Source organism: Sinocyclocheilus rhinocerous, unplaced genomic scaffold, assembly GCF_001515625.1.
Source record: "Sinocyclocheilus rhinocerous isolate Xijiao unplaced genomic scaffold, SAMN03320098_v1.1 scaffold1112, whole genome shotgun sequence".
NCBI classification, from domain to species: Eukaryota; Metazoa; Chordata; class Actinopteri; order Cypriniformes; family Cyprinidae; genus Sinocyclocheilus; species Sinocyclocheilus rhinocerous.
In genome coordinates this window covers 390,812-412,895 of record NW_015657961.1, presented here as the reverse complement: position 1 = coordinate 412,895, position 22,084 = coordinate 390,812, and the positions used below count along the sequence as shown (strand labels likewise).

The 22,084-nt window shown below is 37.6% G+C and overlaps 2 protein-coding genes and 1 pseudogene across 2 annotated transcripts in view; 1 reads left to right on the top strand and 2 right to left on the bottom strand.

The window, feature by feature from the left end:
* LOC107721741 (tripartite motif-containing protein 16-like) overlaps positions 1-21,320 on the bottom strand; it is a 258,890-nt gene extending 237,570 nt beyond the window's left edge. Inside the window, exons 1-3 of the mRNA XM_016529899.1 lie at positions 20,730-21,320; positions 19,889-19,984; positions 19,451-19,684 (exon numbers count right to left, since the gene is read on the bottom strand). Of these exons, the coding sequence (XP_016385385.1) occupies positions 19,451-19,684; positions 19,889-19,984; positions 20,730-21,320 (921 nt within the window). The remainder of the gene's footprint in view (positions 1-19,450; positions 19,685-19,888; positions 19,985-20,729) is intronic.
* LOC107721731 (zinc transporter ZIP6-like) lies at positions 1,462-8,362 on the top strand (annotated as a pseudogene).
* On the bottom strand, positions 8,431-15,970 carry LOC107721742 (25-hydroxycholesterol 7-alpha-hydroxylase-like). The gene is made up of 6 exons (XM_016529900.1): positions 15,590-15,970; positions 13,534-13,670; positions 12,177-12,779; positions 10,492-10,698; positions 10,191-10,369; positions 8,431-9,280 (listed from the first exon to the last, which is right to left on the bottom strand). Exons 1-6 carry the CDS (start codon positions 15,664-15,666, stop codon positions 8,957-8,959), a joined length of 1,527 nt encoding a protein of 508 aa, XP_016385386.1. The 5' UTR covers positions 15,667-15,970; the 3' UTR covers positions 8,431-8,956.
* Positions 21,321-22,084: the final 764 nt, after the last annotated feature.

Here is a 22,084-nt window from a genome sequence, read left to right as displayed (position 1 = left end):
TGCGAGAACTGCGCGTGAGTAACGAATTGAGCTCTCTTTCGTTTCTTCTTCTTAATCTTGGTGTGATTCGGGAGACAGACCTTAGTTTCAGTAGTCATGTCAAAGCAGTAACTAAATCAGCATACTATCATCTCAAAAACATTGCAAGAATTAGATGTTTTGTTTCCAGTCAAGACTTGGAGAAACTTGTTCATGCCTTTATCACTAGCAGGGTGGACTATTGTAATGGTCTCCTCACCGGCCTTCCCAAGAAGACCATTGGACAGCTGCAGCTCATCCAGAACGCTGCTGCCAGGATTCTGACTAGAACCAGAAAATCTGAGCATATTACACCAGTCCTCAGGTCCTTACACTGGCTTCCAGTTATATTTAGGATTGATTTTAAAGTACTTTTACTCGTTTATAAATCACTCAATGGCCTAGGACCTAAATACATAGCAGATATTTTCACTGAATATAAACCTAACAGACCACTCAGATCATTAGGATCGAGTCAGTTAGAAATACCAAGGGTTCACACAAAACAAGGGGAATCTGCTTTTAGTTATTATGCCGCCCGCAGTTGGAATCAGCTTCCAGAAGAGATCAGATGTGCTAAAACATTAGCCACATTTAAATCCAGACTCAAAACTCATCTGTTTAGCTGTGCATTTAGTGAATGAGCACTGTGCTAGCTACTGATTGCACTGTATTTTATGTATAATCTTTTTCTGTTCTTAACTGTTTTCATTCATTTTAAATCAATTTTAGTTTATTTTAAAAGTTTTTATTATTATTTTATGATTATTTTAATTCCTTTTATGTAAAGCACTTTGAATTACCATTGTGTATGAAATGTGCTATATAAATAAACTTGCTTTGCCTGACAGAGCACATATGTTCTTTTTTTATTCTAAAAATGCAAAAGAGTTATTTTGGGGTTAGACTGTATATCATCATAAATAGCTAAATAAACACGAGCATATGTGTGTGAGATTTGTTGCTGGGCGTGTGTGTGTGTTCAGAGATTATGTTTGGCCACACCATGGTCATTAGTAACCTACATGTATAAACTTTATCAGCATCTGGATAAATACAGACGAGCTACCCATGTTATAACGTGACCGTTTTAACTACTAGTATAGGTCATCAAGACGAGTAAGGTCAAGATTTTCAGAACAATTCACTTGGTTAACTCTCTGTCAACAACAATTGAAACCCTCAACAAATATTTACAATGTTAAATACTGTTTTGGTAGGTTTGACTCGAGATGAATCAGACAAATGCGTGGTCATGTGACTACTTCGAAACCAATATCAGCTTCCGATACTTCTCTAAAAAACAAACAAACACCTTCTCTAAAATCATCAGACTCGGTCTCGGAGCGTCCGCTTTTTATTCGTATAAAGAGGTCTGTAATCACATCTTAACTGCCGTTAGTTCCGTTGTGAAACAAAAACATTCGTCATGTTTCCGGTTTTATGATGACGTTTCTTTGCACACGTCTGGTCGAAGTGCTCGTGGTGTTGTGTGCAGAATCGCCCTGTAGAACGCGCTTACTTTCGAGCGCGGTGCGCGGGTGGACTCCCGGTAAGCAGTAAATGCTGTTGATGTATGATCAGACCCTCAGCAACTAAACATACAATTAGGACGGGAGAAATTAGGTGTGCAGAAAGGTAGCAACTAGGCCTCATGACGCCTGTTGTTCTTCCACATCAGTTCTGATGCATCTGTTAAATTTACAAGAAGTAATTTCATACATCTCCGAATAACGAAATCGACCTGCAACCCAGTAAGAAACGTCATTATTATGGTAAAAAACGACGTGAGTCGTATTGTCGCAGTGTAATCAAGAGTCCGTGATGCGCGGCTTGTTTGGTGATGTACAAGCGTGCCAGAAAAACACCAGTGATAGAAGCGCAAGAAGACAAAATTCACCTGATTCTGAAATGTGCGCTACTTTTTCCTCAGTCAAAGATAACACAATAATAGAATGTCAGTTGAACACTTTTCAGAAGAATACGAAGAAGAATCACTTTTGCTTTTTTATGATTTTGGTCTATTCCATCTAAGAGGTCGACTTTCTGTACAGTATAAAAATCATTAAATCTCATATTTACTAATAATTGCGTGGATTATTCGTGAATTTGTTATTAAACTCGTTCTAATGCCATGTTCTAATGTTACTAGATTTGGAGTATTTTAGATAAGCGACTGTATACCCAAGGTTAGTAATATGTATAAAACACGCCCAACTATATCCATATATGGGTCTTCCGAAAAACCTTTCGTTTACAGTCTTCCTTCCTGTATAAAATTTAATCTTAACATGTTTAAAAGGCCACCCAGAATATGTGATTTTTTTTTGTGTACATGTGATTTCAGTTGTTGTATACACACACACACACACACATATATATATATATATATATTTATTTATTTATTTTTTATTATTATTTTTTTTTGTGTGTAAATTTTGGAAACATTTTGCAATTTAAGTTATTGATAAAACATGATTTGTGTGTGCACATGCACAGTTAGTAAAGAGACCCATTATTTTGAATCTATTGAATTTATATCAATTGTTAACTTAGTTGTTTTTTTGGTAAATAAAAGAAATCTTTTCATTTTCACACATTGTAGTGAGAAAATTAAAATATATGTTTTTGTTTAGCTTTTGTTTTCATTCATTCTCTATTTCAGAATTGTAATGTTGACATTGTGGTATTACGGCATTGTGACAATAACGGTAATATTTTTTTTCTTGTTTTAGGATGCCAGTATGATTGGTTGGTGGCCACACCTCTTTCCAGTGATGTCACTGACATTGCTGTGGGCATGTTCACTGAGTGCAGGTTCAGATTGCAAGTCCATGGCCATTGAGACTGACGGTCAGATGGCAGAACAGGCACAACAGCGCCACCTACAGGCTCTGTTTGCCAAGTACGGGCAAAATGGTAGTATCTCCTTAGAAGGCCTGTACAACCTACTAAAGGGGGTGGGGCTGGACCGCATCCGAAAAGTGATGGTGCATCACCATGGCAATGGACATAATCATACGCATGAGCATGATCACACGCATGTTCATGTGGACAAACTCACCACACGCACACATCCTGTCACCAGCAAGAAGGGGGGTATTGACCATAATGAGGAAAAGAGTGACGCCGTCCCAAAAGCAAAGCCTGATCCCGCCTCTGGGAAGAAAAGCCAATCGGATGCTCATCACAATCTCTACATGAAGATGAATCAGGACTTGACCACAACTTTAGCTACGCCATCCTATGTCACAAAATCACTGCGGACCAATCGTAGTGCTGACTATGATTTAACGCAGGATCACGCCCCATTTAACTCCACCCAGAGCAATGTAACATACTCTAACCACACCCACCAGACTGAGGACACACCTGCCCATCCGCACGATGACCATGATCAGCATGGACTAGACCATACAAGCCTAGCGGTACAGTTACATTATTATTTATTTATTTACATTTTATCTAATATCTGATCTATTTTTTATTTGATTATAACCTTTCATTTTTAATAATTTATTTATTTTTACATTTCTTACACTGTTTTTCTTTAAACCTTTCCGAAGACTCTTGAAAATCCCTGGTATACTCCGCACACAAAAGTCCTGTCTTTTCTCTTTCAGTGTCAAAATGCCTCCACAATCCTGCAGTCACATGGCATGACAAAGGAAATGGGTGTCTCTGTCAAGGACTTCAGTTACCTGTGCCCTGCCCTTCTCATGCAGATTGATTCCAATTCTTGCCTCCTGCACGCTGATGACCATTCAGGTGAGCTTTTGAGGATGTGATTTACATAAAGTTGTGTTTTTGTGTCACAGTCGCAATAGTTGTTCAGCAGAATCTGTATAAAAATGATCTTTTTTCCAGATCATTCCCATCATCACAACCAACACCACCACCATCATCATCATCACAATCATCATCTGCATAATCACACTAATGGCAGAAGCCCAAGGAATGCTTCGATTAACATTGGTAAGTGTGTGTTAATTAATATCTTTTAGTTCTAGATATAATAAGGCTAAGTTGCATATTCATTATGTTTATGTTATGATAATTGTCTTCCATTGATGCAAATTACATTTTACATTAGGCAAATAGCCAGTCACCTGAGCAAGTAGGTTCAGCCAATGAAATCATAGCTTTACTTTTGGTTTAGATAAACACACAAACTTGGGGATGCACAATCAGGGGCTGATAATTAAGTATCATTTTATGGTTGATAACTGATAAATGGACAGTATTAAAGGGGTGGTTCACTGGGTTTTTTCTAGGCTTGATTGTGTTTATGGGACAGTTCATTGTCGGAGCTGAGCTGAATGAGAGAGAGAGAGAGAGGCCGAGCAGGCGACACGAGGAACAGTATTAAGAACGCTGCTTTTGAACATTGATTTTGAAACTTGTGAATCCATTAGAATCGTTAGAAGACAGAATCGCAATTCATATATGAACAGATTTTTACGTGTACCTCTAGTTTTCTCTTCCTCTTCTCTAAAGCAGCGCAGCATGGCATCGCCCCCTTTGCTGCCTTTTCCCGAGGGCGGGGTTTATTTGGGTTTGTGATGTCACGAACCCGGGAAGTAACTTGTTGTAGTCCCTACCAGCCGTTTTTGTAGGCATTAAACTGCCAAAATTTTAAAAGACGATATCTCCGTTTGCATTGAACTTTCAGCTTCGTAACTTTGCAGATATTGTTTATGCTCAAACAGCAACATTACACACTAACTAACGTTAAAAAAGTGAAATCGCAATGAACCACCACTTTAAAATTCTATACTATTTGACTAAATGCTTTAAAAATAAAACACTAAAATCAATCGGTATGAATTACTACAAATGGATTTAATAAATGTGTGTGTGTTTATGTTACAGCTTGGGTAGGAGGATTTCTCTCCATTACTTTGATCAGTTTACTGGCATTAGTTGGTGTGGTTTTGATCCCACTCATGAACAGAGTTTGCTTCAACTTCCTGCTGAGCTTTCTGGTAGCACTTGCAGTGGGAACTCTCAGCGGAGATGCTTTTCTCCACCTCATACCACATGTAAGACACAAACTTGTATTCAAATTTAGTACTGTTTTATGGCCTAATTTTTGTGTCTTCAGTGTCACATGATCCTACAGGAATCTGTCTAATATGCTGATTTGGTGCTCAAGAAATATTTCTTAATATTATCAATGTTGAAAACAGTTGCGCTGCTTAATATTTTTTGTGGAAACCATAGTGCATTTTTTTCAGGATTCTTTGATGAATAGAAAGTTCAAAAGAACAGCATTTATTTGTAACATTATAAATATATTTTACTGTCACGTTTGATTAATTTAATGCATACCAGCTGAATTAAATTATACATTTCTTGAATTTTTGTTTTGTTTTGTTAACTAAGCCCAAACATTTGAACAGTAGAGTATACATGTTTTTCTATATTCTGCAAGATTTCTTATTGACCTTTGATTGGCACCTGTCAGTCTCAGGGTCATCACCAGCATGGCCACTCTGAGCACCGTCACCACGGCGAAGAGGTGGAAGAGGATTCCCTTCGGCCTGTGTGGATAGGGCTCACAGCTCTGAGTGGAGTCTACATCATGTTCCTCATCGAACACTTCCTGACCCTCGGCAAAATGTACAAAGACAAAAAACAGAAGGTCAGCAAAATGTGCAAACAGACAATATAAGTCTAAGATCTCATATTTTATAAGATTTCATATTATAGTCACATAATGGAAAAGAGTTTGAGGTAAGCATTTTAAGTTTAGCATTTATCAACACTCCATTTCATGTTGCATTTTTATTGGCTAGTTTATAGACGTAGGTTGTAACAGCAAACAAACTGTGATGATCATGCTGAACTTCTTACACTGTCAGAAAATTAACATAGGCTATCTTTGGACACAAGACTGTGACAACGGCCGTCTTTGAACCTCTCTCACTGTACGGCATAGGACCGCCGATTAGGAGCCACGATCATAGAAATCGCCATGATTGTTTCACGATGGCAATCTTTCATCTAGGACAGCCGGAAATCGTGCAGTGTTGTCTGTGTGTCTAATGAATTAATAGCATTAATTCCCTGAACGTTTTAACGTCGTTTCTTGAATTTCTGTAGTTTAAAGTATTATCTCTGTGTTTGTAGGTGCAGAAGAGGGTTGATCTCGCCACAGAAGTTTTGGAATCTGAGAAACTGCCATCATTAGAAGACAATGACGTCAAAACAGTTGACGGTAACTTCACTTTTTGTTGATGCTTGTAAATGTTTATGCAGTCAAAATGAAATTGTCGTACATGATTTAAATTTTTCTATAACATCAGCTGCTGAAATGAATGGTGGAAGCGCATGTGGGCGGGGCGTTGCAGTGGAAGAGGAAGTGATGTTGGGGGCGGAGCTCTACAGTGACATGGATTGTGAAGACAAATGCCACTCCCACTTCCATGACACTGTTGGCCAGTCAGATGAGCAGCATCATCATCACCATGACTATCACCACATACTGCATCACCACCACTCCCAGAACCACCACCCGCACACACGCACAGACACACACACTCCTACTCGCTCCAGCACTTCCAGCAGGCTGGCGTGGCCACACTCGCCTGGATGGTCATCATGGGAGACGGTCTTCACAACTTTAGTGATGGACTTGCCATAGGTAAATTTTACACACACATAAAACAAATAAAACCTTAGATTTGCAATACAAGTGTAAAAAAGTTTATGCATCTATGTGCATGCATATATATATATACTGTGCATTTAATAAAATTGATAAGTACTTTTCAAATTGAATAAAATGTTTATCACAAAAAATGCACACAAAGGCATTTTCATACACTGCTTTTGAACAGCATTTACAGATTATGTGCAATTTTGTATTTCAGGGGCAGCATTCACAGAAGGTTTGTCCAGTGGTCTTAGTACCTCAGTTGCAGTGTTCTGCCATGAGCTTCCTCATGAGCTTGGTAAGACATTGTCTGTTATCATGGTGACAGTTTTGTTTGACTTTAGAAATGAATCAGTATATGGAATTGACAAAGGAATCAGAAGTCAGGTTGTTGTCCATCAAACTTTGAAATGTTTTTTATTTTTTCAACATACCTGCCTTATCCTCCTCTTTGACGCAGGTGATTTTGCGGTCTTGCTGAAGGCGGGTATGTCAGTACGACAGGCCATCCTGTATAATCTGCTCTCAGCCTTGATGGGATATTTGGGCATGATCACAGGCATTCTGATCGGTCATTATGCTGAAAATGTTGCCACATGGATCTTTGCTCTCACGGCTGGGTTATTCATGTACGTCGCTCTTGTGGACATGGTGAGTAGCAAAGAAAAATAAATTCTGTGATTGAGGAGAGCAGAATTAAAAAGACATTCTACTAGAAATATTATGTCTTCAGCTGGGTTATTATTGTTACCTAAAACTAATAAAAACATTTTGTTCATTGAAATACAGCTGAAATAAAATGGAATTTAATTGAATGAAGAACTAAAATTAAACTGAAATCATTTTAAGTTGAAGCACTAAATTATTGTCGAAATAAAAACAAAAACTGAAATATAAATGAAACAAAAAAAACCTAACAAAATTAATACATTCAAATGAAAACTCAAAATATAAAACGGCAATTCAAAATATTAATAAAAACCAATGTTGTATATAAATAATTCCAAAATAACACTGTTCCTCTTTATCTTCAACACATACAGTTGATCTAATTATATGTATTTTTAAGGGAAAATATTGTTGTAATGTGAATAAAACATTGCAACGTACACATTGTGGTCCTCTGTGTTTATCTAGTTGAAACTGTGATCTCTAAAATTGGCTTTTTGTGTGTGTGTGTGTGTGTGTGTGTGTGTTTTGAAGGTACCCGAGATGTTACACAATGACGCAAGCGAAGCAGGCTTCAGTCACTATGGCTTCTTCCTCCTGCAGAATGCTGGGATACTCTTGGGCTTCGCCATCATGCTTATCATTGCTGTTTTTGAGCACAGGATACAACTTGACATTGGCTTCTGACCTGAGGACCTTTTTCCATCACACCTCAAAAACATCTACTAATGTTGCTTTTTGACCCTAAATTTGGCTTACCTGGTGTCCACCTGTTGAAATGAGATCTTGTTTAATCTGTGAAATGGCAGCACTTTAATATGCATGAATAACTGTCATCTTATTTGTGGCTTGTAGAAGTAAAAAAGTATTTATGAGTGTTGACTGTTACAATCTCGGTATAAAAGCAAAACCTGAGCCACACTGAGAATGTAGAGGTGTTTTATTTGTTTTTATTTGTTTGTTACACAGTGTTGTACAGTAGCTATTGAAACGAGTTACATTTGTTCATTTTTGCACATGCTGTCCCTCTAACATTCCAGTAAAGTACTGAGTGTCCCATGATGCCTTTGTCTGATTTCTGTGTCTAAACTGTATTTGAACTTGCCATTGAGTATATCAGCAGAGTATATAGTGTATATAGTCTAATAGTATTGAAGCAAATGATTATTCATTGTCAGATTTGATCATTCAAAAATATCTGAAAATCTTACCAAACTTTTGAACATCAATTTGTTTATTCCATATACATTTTATGACTGTTCAATAAGGGTTTAAAATAAACTAAAATAGTACCTTTTAATGTTCAATGCTGAAATCAAGAAATGATTAGTCTAGATGATGAGCTGCAGTGCATGAAATCCAGTTGACTTGCATGTGCAGCCTTTGCCACTTTATGAGTTTATAATTGTTATTTACACCCAGTGACTAGATCAAATTGATTTATTAGAGGTAAGATGTTTGAAAAGTTGCTATTATGTAACAGTAGCATATACATAGAAGGCTGTTCACTGTAGTGCATCAAACCCTGATTCAAACTGCAGTGTATAGCTGTGAAAAAAATGAAAGCAAAATACTCAAGCAAAGAACAGACAACAGTCTCTCTCTATTCATTTAGTCCATTCCTCCCTCTTCATATTGTCCCCTGTTTTTTTTGGTTCTGTATTTGAAAGTGATTGGATTAACAGGTGGCATGATGCCCAGACCAGCACGGCTGTTGTCTAGCATCGCCTCCTGCTGGTTCTCCGGCAACTGCATTTCACACATGAGCAGAGTCACACACACAAACTGCTTCAGCTCATTCATCGCGAAAAAACGCCCCGGACACTGTGTGGCTCCGGAGCCGAAAGGCATACGATAGTACCGGACCTTCTGGCCACATTTATAAAAATCTGTTTTGTCCCTCCCGTCCTCCACAAAACGGTCAAATTGGAAGCGCTACAAGAAATCACACACAAAAGACATCTCAATAAATGAGTTTTCTAACAATAAATTAGTATGTTTAAAATGAGGTCCACTAGGTGGATCTAGGGCAGTGATTCTCAACCTTTTTTGATTTCAAGTCCCCCGTTGTCCATAACAATATTCAAAGGCCATGACTTATTATTTGAGATTTAATGGATAAGTAATAAATTGTAATTTATTCCTGTGAGGGCAATGCTGAATTTTCAGCAGTCATTACTCCAGTCTTCAGTGTTCCATGATCCTTTAGAAATCATTACAATATGCTGATTTGGTGCTCAATTATTATTGGTTCTCAATTATGGGGGAAGTCGTGGCCTAATGGTTAGAGAGTGGGACTCGTAACCCCTTCAATACGGTGAGGTGCCCTTGAGCAAGGCACCGATCCCCCAACTGCTCCGGGTGTGTGTTCACAGTGTGTGTGTGTGTGTGTTCACGGTGTGTGTGTGCACTTTGGATGGGATAAATGCAGAGCACTAATTCCGAGTATGGGTCACCATACTTGGCCACATGTCACATCACTATTAATAATAATTCCTATTATTAGTATTTTTGTGGAAGTCCAGATAAATTTTTTCCCCCGCATTCTTCCATGAATGGAAAATTCTTAAGAACAGAATTGATTAAAAAACTGAAATGTTTTGTAACATTATAAGTCTTTCCTTAGTCTTTACTCTTGATAGATTTAATGCATCCTTGCTGAATAAAAATATTATTTTCTTTTTTTCTTTCTTTTAAATCATACTCTCCCTAAACTTTTGAATGGTAATGTATTGCAGTTTCCACAAAAATATGAAGCAGCAAAAATTGTCTTCAGCATTGATAATAATTGCTGAGGCCCCCTGGTTGATAATCACTGATCTAGGCAGCTGTAAATGCATGTTACCTGAGGCTGATCATATATTTCAGGGTCAAGGTGTGTGCTTTGTGGGTAAAGAGCAACAATGTCATCTTTTCGCAGGTTGATTGAATGCTGGGCATCCAGACACAAACAGAAATCTTCCTGAACTATACGGATGTTCATTGATACAGAGGAGAGACGGAAACTCTCATTTATTGAACTCTCTGCAGAGAGAAAAACACAGTCTGAATCATTGAAAACTGGCATAGTAACTCTAAATCTATAGCACTATTTGGACGATAACTGATATGTTTGATGGGTTACTATGTAAGAATGCACATGTTACCCAGGTTAACCATCTGTTCTAGCTGTTGTCGTGTAATTGTGATGTCCTCTTCAAAGATCAACTTCATGTTCTTCTCTCCAACCACATTGATAATCTCTGCTCTCACTGCTTCAAGGGCTTCAGGGCAGGAGATGAGGTGGTAAAGACACCAGAAGGCTGCTGGGATGGTGTTTCCCACTGCTGCCCACAGCATGGCAAAATGATGTGCTATGGACAAAGAAAGAAAGAAAGCTATGTGTGTGTGTGTGTGTGTGTGTGTGTGTAAACCACTGGGCATTGGTCCAACACAGTCATGATGAGCATTCACTGCTCATGCACATCCTGCTTCCACATTTCATCAGACAGAAACTGATGGCAAAAAGCCCCTTTAAGACAAGTCAATTTAGTCAGAAATCAGGAGTCATCTTGGCAACACCCCAGGGCAGGAATTTAAAGGGGTCATATGATGCAAATAAAATTTTTCCTTTCTCTTTGGAGTGTTTCTGTTGGTGCATAAAGAATTTTATTGACCAATATTATTTTAGTCATGTTTTATCGTCAATCTGCAGCACAAAACAGACAGCGCAACTAGTGAAGTCCAATACCTGAACCAATGACTCTTAAGACAGGGGGAAAAAATGTCTCCTGGTGGAAAACAAATGAATGAAAATGACATAAAATGACCATTATATCCAGTAGATGGCAGCAGAGGATCACTCATTAGCTCAGTTGCCATTTCAACTTCTCTAGTTTTTCTCACGTCTTACTTTTGGATTTATTATAAAATGACTATGAAGCATAGCAAGTGCAGGAAGTCACAAAGTCTCGTGTCATTTAGAAATAAGACAATTTAGAAATAAATAAATAATCCCAGACACCAACAGACTAGTAGGGTTAATTATTTAAATACTTAACTAGTTAACTACAAATTAAGTTAATTATTAATGGTATAATAATTAAATAATGCATTAAATATTTTGGCTTTTTTTTTTATTTAATTGGAAAAACTACATTTTTCAAACATTGCACACAAAAATATACAGGAGAGTTTGAAAGCGGGTACAGAAAAAAAACTATTTTGATCTCAAAAAGTTTAATTTTCACCGAAAGGTGAGGAGTTTGCATCTATGGAACTGATTAATTTTATTGAATCAAAACCATACAGATTACAACTAACTGTGAGACTTAACTCTGTGTAGTAGTTACTGCATTTACTGTGTAGTACTGTGTACTGACTGTTCATAAGACAAAGTGTAGTATTAAATTAAATTAAATATTTCTAATCGTTTAGTGTTGTTGGTTAATGGTTAAGGACTACATCTATGCTGCCTTTAAAACTACTGTAAAAAGTCACTTTTGTGAGAATTGTGATACATTTACTTAGTAAATGTGAGCCAAAATCATCACAATTAAAAGAACCAAAGACTTAAACTACTTCAGTCTGTGTGCATTGATTTTATTTAATACACGAGTTTCACAATTTGAGTTGAATTACTGAAATAAATGAACTTTTCCACGACATTCTAATTTATTGAGATGCACCTGTAATTTCTTTTGGTGCACAAAATCAGAAGACCAGGGTTCTTCATGTCATGATGGGAAAATTAATATACTTCTGTAGATGGGACATTTACCATTAGAAACACACTCCACAGTCATTTTAGATTTTATTTGTGTGTGTTAGTGTGTGTATGTGTGAGAGTCACCTGCTTTATCTCTGTCCTGAAGCGTGTCATACTGCTGGAACAGGTCCATCCGGGTCTGTATGAACTGACATGGAGCCCTCCATTCTGCCATTCTTTGAGGGTAGAAAAATCTTATTAGCTTCTCACGAATTTCTTTGGTTTTTCCCAGCAATGCGATGGGCACACGGGCCATTAGTAAAGGAAAAATGCCATCAAACTTCTCAATGTCCTCTCGCAGCTGATCCAGACACAGATTTGCTGAATGTCCATACAGCGTGTTAAACGTGGTCTGAAACATTACGCATTTACAAAACTCATATAGTTCTGCCTCTTGCCAATGTCCATCAGACCCAGACCCTTCACTGGACAGAAAACGGCATCGCAGGACCTGCTGCAAATTTCCCATCATGCTGAATGTGAGCAGGTCGAGGGCAGAACCCTGCAGCAAAGTGTAACTCCGCTGGATGCTGTCACTCATTCCAGGGAAGAGGCCACTCTGTACCGGTGGGTAACCGAACGTCCTGGATGCTGCACTGTCTGAAAACTTGTGGAAATCCAACTGTTTCCCGTGTTTGATCACAGACGGGTACAGAAAAGGATTCATTATGAATGTAATGTACCTTCCTAAAGAAATACACAAACATGAATAGGTATATGTAAGGCCATAATGATTTTTTTGTATCATTTTTGCATGATTTTAGTGGTTTTTATTAACATCACTATTATTCATAATCTGATCTAACCCTAAGGATTCCACAACTTGTAACTTTACCAGTTTGTACCAGTTGGTGCTACTGACTTAAAATTCTCAAGTGGATAAAATAAAATAAAACTTAAAGGAGACAGTCAGTTAGTCAACAACCACCTAGCAATTACCCACATCCTTGTTTCAACATGCAAACAAAGCGGTTTTGAATCAATAGGATCTGTGCTCCAAAATAGCAATGTCTGATTTGTGAATGAATCGTTCTTTTGAGTTGAATCTTTTCAATTAATAATTTAAACCAGTTCACAATGCAATCTACTTCAGATACGATGCTTTTGGAAAATGCAGCTCTAAATGATCGATTAGAATTATATAGCAACTTCCCAGAACAAAGTACAAAATAATAATAATAAAAAGGTCCATGTTATTTGTCAACTATTCGTCAACTATTCAAACATTGTTATTCTCACAGTATCTTTCAGGATCTTCTTAATTACCATAACTATGTGAGCATGTGTTGCAAAATAACATTGTGTCTGAGAGGAAGAGCAAATGGAAACCTGTGTGCACAAAATGTATCAAAATATGACAAAATGTCAGAAGACGTTACCATTTGAAAAAATGATTTGTGTATAATATTGCTAAGTAAATGACTGTGCATTTGTCATATACCTGCTATAAGTACAGTAAAAAAATCTCCATGCTCCTGCTGTAGTTGTGAAAGAAACTGCTGAGAGTTTTTTCTGAATTCTAGAGCTTTTCCCAGGAATGGAATCCAGCCTTTAATCAGCGGGGGCTCACCGTTCTTCCTGTAACATGCACACACAATGTAAGAGTCTTTTTTTTTTAACATGCTTGTTTCAACAATGTCTGAGAGACTGCCATTCTATGTCATTATAAAATACTCTCTCAGACAAACAAAAACTCAAACAAACCCCAACCATCTAGGTCACCTGCTCTCTTGATAATGTTCTCTGTGGTAAAGCAGTGATATAATTGTGCTAAACAAAATTATTTGTTGCGTTTCAGTTTGTTTTAAATGCTAGTATTATTTTAAATGACAAAGCCAAGACTCGTTTACTGAGAATACTATGTGATAACTTCTGTGATCTATTGCTAATCTACATCTCCCATGCCCTACTTTTCGAGTCTAACCAGAAAAGAATGGGGTGGCCCTTTGGCAATTAGTTCTCCAAACTTCCTTTTGAGATTGCAGCTTGATAACTGAATATAGAAAACACACTGCAGCACATAGTGAATGAACAAGAAAACATTTCAGCCCATAGTGGGGTAAATTTCTAACTCAAAGTCTCGGCACAGAAACAGAAAAAAAAAAAAAAAACTCTGACCATCTGTGAAGTCCATGAACAATGAACATTGAAACTGTGCAAACATAACCTTATTGTAAAGACAGGCATAGATTACCTGGAACAAAAGAGAAGCAAGGTAAAAACAGAACTACACCTCTTTATTCTTCAACTATACACAAATTAAGTACAGATATCAAATTAACTTAACACTCTTGTGGTAATAGGCTACATGTAGTGTGCTTCAGTCATGTTGTAATACACATCCTTGTTTCAACATGCAAACAAAGCGGTTTTGAATCAATAGGATCTGTGCACCAAAATGACAATGTCCGATTCGTGAATGAATCGATCTTTTCAGTCGAATCTTTTCAATTAACTATTTAAACCAGTTTACAATGCAGGTACGCATGGTCTCTAGTACGATCTACAGGTGCATCTCAATAAATTAGAATGTCGTGGAAAAGTTAATTTATTTCAGTAATTCAACTCAAATTGTGAAACTCGTGTATTAAATAAATTCAGTGTACACAGACTGAAGTAGTTTAAGTCTTTGGATTATAAAGTTATATTTAAGATGACTTAATGTTTTATGAATCAGATCATGGCTGTAACAAATGGAACTGGAACCAATGAAATGATAAACATCTTTATAAATAACATGTAATAAAATTATACCTCTACATATGGCTTTATTGTAACATTTTAGAGAACAACGAGATGGCGTAATCGAGTCACTGAATCGGTTCGAATTGTTCGAAAGAAATTCTTATCGAGCTACCCATCACTGGACGCCTTCCAGTGAAAGGTTCAGTTTCTAACTGAGGTGAATTGAGAGTAAACAAGCTCCCAGTCCTGCTGTAAAGTGTGAATTATTCATATGGTCTTAGCAGACACTTCCTTGCCAACGCGGCTTAAACTTTAAGTGATGAATGACGATTATAACGTTTACACTCTTAAAAATAAAGGTTCCAAAAGAGGGGGTTTGCAGTAATGCCATAGAAGAACCATTTTTGGCTCCCCAAAAACCTTTCAGTAAAGAGTTCTTGAAAGAACCGTGTTACAGTGTGAAGGACATTTTAATAATCTAATGAACCTTTTTACACCATAAAGAACCTTTTGTGGACCATAGATGTTAAAAGTTCTTCATGGAACCATCAATGCATATAAAGAATCTTTATTTTTAAGAGTGTAGCTTCATCTGCTTGGACAGTTCAGACTAATCATGAATCTGTTAATTCATCATGTTTCTTCGAATACTTGAACAAAAGGCGTCTGCCTAATGATAAATACACGCTCCACATAGACACATAAGCACAATTAAACACAAACATTCATTTAAACAAAGTATTCATCCGTATTACAATGAATAAACATCGGCTACATGGCAACAAGCAGCAAAATATAGTCAGAAAACTCACCGCCTGCGACTGCAGAAAGCGCAGAACAGCAGCACGGAGATAAAGCCCAGAAAGACCGTCAATAAACACTCCAACATTATTAAAGAGCCTCTGAGTGAAAAAAAGAAAAAACCTAGAAGACTGGTCCGGGGAAAAAAGGCTTCACGATGCACTTCACGCGATAAGTCCAGGTTTTGAGAATGTTAGGCTACTTTAAAAGTGAAAGAGTGCTTGTCATCACCGCACTATATTAAACATCAGTGTCCAATGGGAGATAAGACAAGAAATGAGCAGATAATACACGAACAAATGCGAGTGTCCAAGATTTTCAGAAAGTCACGCCCAGTGGAGGTCGCTCAATGACAATTAAACATTGCTCAACAGCCTACTTGTATTACTAACTGGCCCATTCAAGCTTTTCTAACACACACACAGCAGAGGAGGAGACATACCCACAGCCACTACTGTTTATTGCCTGATATACATGCAGCAGCATGATGAAGACACACCTCTTCTTGACTCAGTCCTGTTAAAAAACAAACAGACAGACAAACAGTTAGAATGATATAGTGATTCAAATATTAAAATTTGCCTACCTATAAATGCAAATATAAATTTGTTTAAGAGGTTATTGTTTTATATATGTTTACAAATTATTATTTAAAAATACTTTTACATAATGAAATAATTGTAAGTCATCTTTTGGCCTCTATGGAAGTTTGCTGAGGCCCTTTAGTGGGCCTAAGCAAACTGCTGGTCAACTGCTTTCAACTAAATCATTGTCAATTAACCTCTTTAAGACCCGGCAAAACATTTTATGAAAAAAATTGTATTTGTTCATGTCATTACATTGTTTAGAGCATTAAAAAATGTAAAAAAAAAAAAAAAAAAAAAGTAAAAATTATATTTCATTCATAAGTTATGCTACGTCCTTGGTAGAGGACATCTGGACACAATTTCTTAAAAAAAAAAATAAAAAGACATGAATGAACACGCATAGGCAAAAACAAATGATTTTTTAAAATCACCAGTACATTTTTAGTTTTCAGGATTTTTTTTTTTTGTACCAAACTTTGTATAAAGATCATTCTCAACTATGTTATAACAGAATGATTTGCGTAATAAACATGCTTTTAGTCCCGGTGTCCTCATATGAGGACATGTATGAAATCAAAGTCATATTTGGATTTGGAACCCCATAACATTTTCCTGAGATGTTGATTTATGACACACAGTTTAAAAATTAGTCAGATTTAAATGATAATTTCAAAACTCCAGATTTAAAACTGTGGCATGTATAGTCTCAGAGAAATTCACTAAAATATAATGTCCTCATATGAGGATGCAGGGTCTCAGGAGGTTAAGGAAGAAATCCAAAATGTGCAGCATTAGAGGCCTCCACAAGAAGGGCTGAGAAACATTTTTACAGAACATTTATCACAGGGACAAACCTTTGAAACAACTTTGTTTCAACGTTGTGCATTGCTCATGTAAAAGTCACACCCTTGCAGTGTTTCAACCTGTTACCTATAACCACTTCAGCACTTTCCCCACAGAACGTGAGGGGTCACACAAAGGAAAGATTGTACTGTATTTGTCTGTATGTGTTTGGGGGTCGGTGCAGATTAACAAACCAGATGAAGTTCTGACAGTGCCTGATTGAAAACAGAAGGATTCTCTTTATACAAAATAACTCTTTCTTCTCTCAGTCTGTGACTCAGTGTGTATGTGAGTGTATGTATGCCAGCAGTGAGGCCTTCTGCTCCACACATAAAGGTCTCTCTGTTCGCCTGTTCTGTGGTTCTTTTTTCAGTGCTGCCAGTAAAGAAACACCAAAATAGCTTTCATAGTCTCCAACGCTGCTTAACTCAGAAGATTGTTGTTGCTAATCATTTAATGGGGAATACAAATTTAAAGACTGACTTGGACTAGTGGGAGTGTTAGGGAAATGAATGACAACGTCAAATGCTCAATTATCCACGGCATAAAGAATCGTACAAAGGATGCTCTCCACAGCTTTATACAAATGTTTGATTTGACATCTTAAAAAGCACACACTTTAAAAAAGATTTTTCCCAGTTGAAAATAAAATAAAGATGGCTGGAGTACATTTTACAGGAAAATACTATTTCAGTCTCTCTACGTCAACATTTCATGTTTAATTTAATGTGTTCAGTCACATTAAAAATGCTTAAATGCTTTTGGACAGAGAAAGAGCACATTCTGATAGTTGAATGGAGCACATATATGTATACAAAAAGGAATTAATGGTGATTAGCAGTCATCTGTGTTTTAAGTACAAAATACATTTGTTTCTTCTTAAAATGCATGTTCATGATTGCAAGAAATTAAGCCCTTATGTATTTTTGTCTATGTCATAAACAGGATATATTTACCAATATTTAACAAGCTAAATTAAAGAAATGAAGACATTAACATCAACAAATAATGTAAACATAACATGATCAGCCTTAATTATATGGGATTATTATTGTTAGAATCTTGATACCACCAACATTAAGGATCAAACAGTCTCACACCTATTCCTGGATCTATCCAGAACGCAGGATAGAGAGGCTGAGTGAATGTGGTGTGGACTCAGAGACGCTGTAGAAGGACAGAGTTCCTGCACTGTGATCCACATACACTCCTATTCTAGAGGAGCTGGAGACTACAGGGAGTGCAGTCATTACATTACTGTGCCAGAACTCACATTTGTCAATAAAGCACATCACAGACCAGCAATGATTATTAGCTCCAATTCTACTTGCAGCACAGTCTCCCTTCCTGCCAATACTCTTATATGACACTGATATACTCAACCATCTACATCCAGTCCATCCAACCTCCCAGTAACAGCGTCCACACACACTCTCTCTGCATAACACCTGAAGGTAAGCATCAAATCTTTCTGGATGATCAGGATATGGCTGGTTTATCTGAGTGTCAGTAAACACTCTGTTCCCTTCAGACAGATAAAGGCGTTTATGTGCTGTGTTTGGGTCCAGTGTAAATCGCTGGAAATCTGATGGGGAAAGAATATAAAATCAATAAACTGAATCATCTGAATTTTAATCAATAATACAGCATGCTAGCTGAAACTCATATTTCATGTTTTCTTAGTTGTAGGAATCAGACAGAGAAGACGTCTAGTTCAACTTTCAACAGTCAGTCACTATCAAAACATCTAGTTTTGGATACTTATTTGATTCATCAGTGTACACCTGTGTTCTTCACAGTGTTTAAATGTACAGTAGCTTGTTTCTGTGTGTGTGTGTGTGTGTGTGTGGGCTCATCTGGTCACTTACATTGTAGGAACTCCTTCCTGCTCTCATAGTCATGAGTGGGAATGATCTGTATGTATCTTACTAAGGAAACCAACAGACATCCTTGGTGAAAACAATTCCATGTTCATTTTAATGCACATTAAATTGATTGATATTTGACTTATTTCAGAAAGCATGCGTGTCCAGTATTTTACCTCTAGCAGATACCTTTTTTTTCTCCTCTCTGCAGAAATGCTCTAGTTTCTCTCTAAGATCAGACACAGATTTCCAACGATTTCAGAAAGCATGCGTGTCCAGTATTTTACCTCTAGCAGATACCTTTTTTTCTCTCCTCTCTGCAGAAATGCTCTAGTTTCTCTCTAAGATCAGACACAGATTTCCAACATCATCAAAAGAGAGACGAGAACTGACAGTGATGCTGGGCGAGTCTGTAGATCCAGGAGGAACAGAGAGAGACTGGAAACTCTACACAGACACAAAGACACAAGAGAAACACCAGCTAAAGACACAAAAACATTTGATAGAAACACAATCTCTGTAAAACATACTCGTCCCTTCCTGAAGATCACTCTCCTGTTTGTCAGATCTCTGTTACCTGAAGGAAACGTATGTGATTGTCTGTGTGTGAAATCTGCTCCAGCTCAGTGCCTCTCCTCTTCAGATCTTCAATCTCCTGCTCCATTCGCTTCAATCGTCCTTCAGTTTGACTCACTTCAGCCTTTTCCTGATCTCTGATCAACTGTGTCACCTCAGAGCGGCTTCTCTCAATGGAGCGGATCAGCTCAGTAAAGATCCTTTCACTGTCCTCCACTGCTGCCTGTGCAGAGTGCTGTTAGGACAGAGAGTAGCATTAGAATCAGTCCATTCACTCAGCTCTTACTGCTACCTCACACAACCTGTTCCCCACAGTGGGCTTCAGTGGGACTGAAAGAGCTCCAGCACTGGCTCCTCACTGACTGACTGGAGGAGAGTCCAAACTGAGTCTGAAACAGCTCTTCAGTAGCCAGCAGCTGTTCTTCTGCTCAAAACTCACCTTGTGAGACTCTACAGCCCCTCTCAGCTCCTCAAGCTCCTTCTGTCTCTCCTGGATTTTCTGCTGGAATTTTCTCTGGGTGTCATCCACGTGTTTCTGTTATATATTCTGATTCTGATGTTATATATTCTGAAATATAATGTTAAAAATCAGTCCTCTGTACAATTAGGCGGATCTTAGTCAGATTAAGTTGCCATTTACTCAGAAGTATGGCTACGCAAGACAGGAGAATTATTAACATGTTCTGATACTATTTCATCATAAACAAAAAAATATAGAGTATCTTCCGGAATAGAGGCACACTATAAAAGTTTATCATTAAATGAAGTTCCAAACGTAGGTTCGGGAGGAGCCTAATCATTCAGTCCTGTCAATCATCATTACGAGCCTATATAAGCAGCACTCATCGCGCAGTCCCAGCGACAATTCTTCAAGCATCCCTCCACCTATTTCTGATATTCTCCCTCTATGTAGTACTGCAATAGGGTGGTTGAACTCGGAGCTCAAACTGAGCCTCGGGTTCGAGCCTCCGTTGAGGACAGCAAGCCAAGTTTTTTTTAATTTTTTATTAGCCATCAGCACTGGATGGGCAGGCGAACTCGTGAAACAGAAGATGACAAATTTCACTCCTACTTTTCTCTGTCCTCTCAAAATGAGATGAATCGTACTTGTGACAACACCATGATAACATAAAGCCATCAATTCAACCAAATTATTTAAAACCTTAGGCTACTGCACAGGATAGCTTCTTATCATGTATAAGTTACTTTAATTTTGTCAATAGCGTAGGCTATAAAATATATGATAAAATGCATTTATTTCTGTATGATACAATTCATACCTGTTTCTCAGTCCTCTCTGCAGCAGCTGATACAGTGTTGTGGTTTTTGTGTTCATCTACCATACACATATAACATATACAGCACTGGTCAGTACGACAGAATATTTCCTTCAGTTTATCATGTTGAGGGCAGATCATCTCTTTTAATTCTCCAATGGCATCAGTCACTTTGTGTCGCTTTCCAGAGTGAAATTCTTCATGACGTTCAAAATGGGTCTGACAGTAAGATTCCAGACACACCAGACAGGATTTGACGGCTTTGTTTTTGTCCCCAGTACAGATGTCACACTCCACATTTCCAGATCCAATGAAACATTGAGAAGGACGAGCAGCTTGGAGTTTTGTCTTCTTGATTTTCTCCACCACTTCAGCCAGTATGGTGTTTTTACCTAAAACAGGTCTTGGAGTGAAGGTCTGTCTGCACTGAGGGCAGCTGTAGACTCTCTTCTGATCATCCTGATCCCAGCAGCCTGTAATACAGCTCATACAGTAACTGTGTCCACAGGGAATGGCCACTGGATCCTTCAGTAGATTTAGACAGATTGAACAGCTGAACTGATCCTGAGCCAAAGAAACACTGGATTCTGCCATTTTATAGGGTGTAGGTACAAATAAACACAGAGACATTGAACTGTTACACTCCCTGGTTTCCTGGTTTTGTGTTAAGAGAGACGTGTGCGTCTGTACGCGTGACACACCTGTAGTATCTGGAAACTGTTCACAATAAAAAGGTCCACAAGTTCAGCAACTGTGAAAAATATAAAGCAATACTGAACGTCTAGGTGGCGCTCTAACACTGTTTTTCATGTCAGTGTAGTCAAGTCAAGTCACCTTTATTTATATAGCGCTTTTAACAACACTGATTGTGCCAAAGCAACTGTACAGCATTAATTAGGAAAATATTGTGTCAATAATGCAAAATGATAATAGTGAACACTCAATTTGTGTAGTGTCTAGTGATTGGTAGGCTACCTAACGAAACCTATGGAGGACCAAACCTGCAGAAATAAAAAGAGCAAGATACATAGAAAAACTGAGCCGTATTGTCCGTACAGTATCTGTGCCTTTACAAACGACCCAATGGAATGGCCAGAGGTGTCATTTCTGGGCATTCGATATTCGCAAATCTAGGGACCGTCTCTAAAGTTACTTACGACATTGGTATACACTTTTCTAACTTCAATAGCATTTAAGGAAAATTACTTATTTTATTGAAATAAACTGACAAATCATATATAAATATGTTGTTTATTTCACTACTGAATGGGCTCAAACACAAAATATATATCATAATTTAAAGCTCAATAGCATTTGAGGAAAATGACTTACAGTAACACAACCAACTGTGAAGTGTT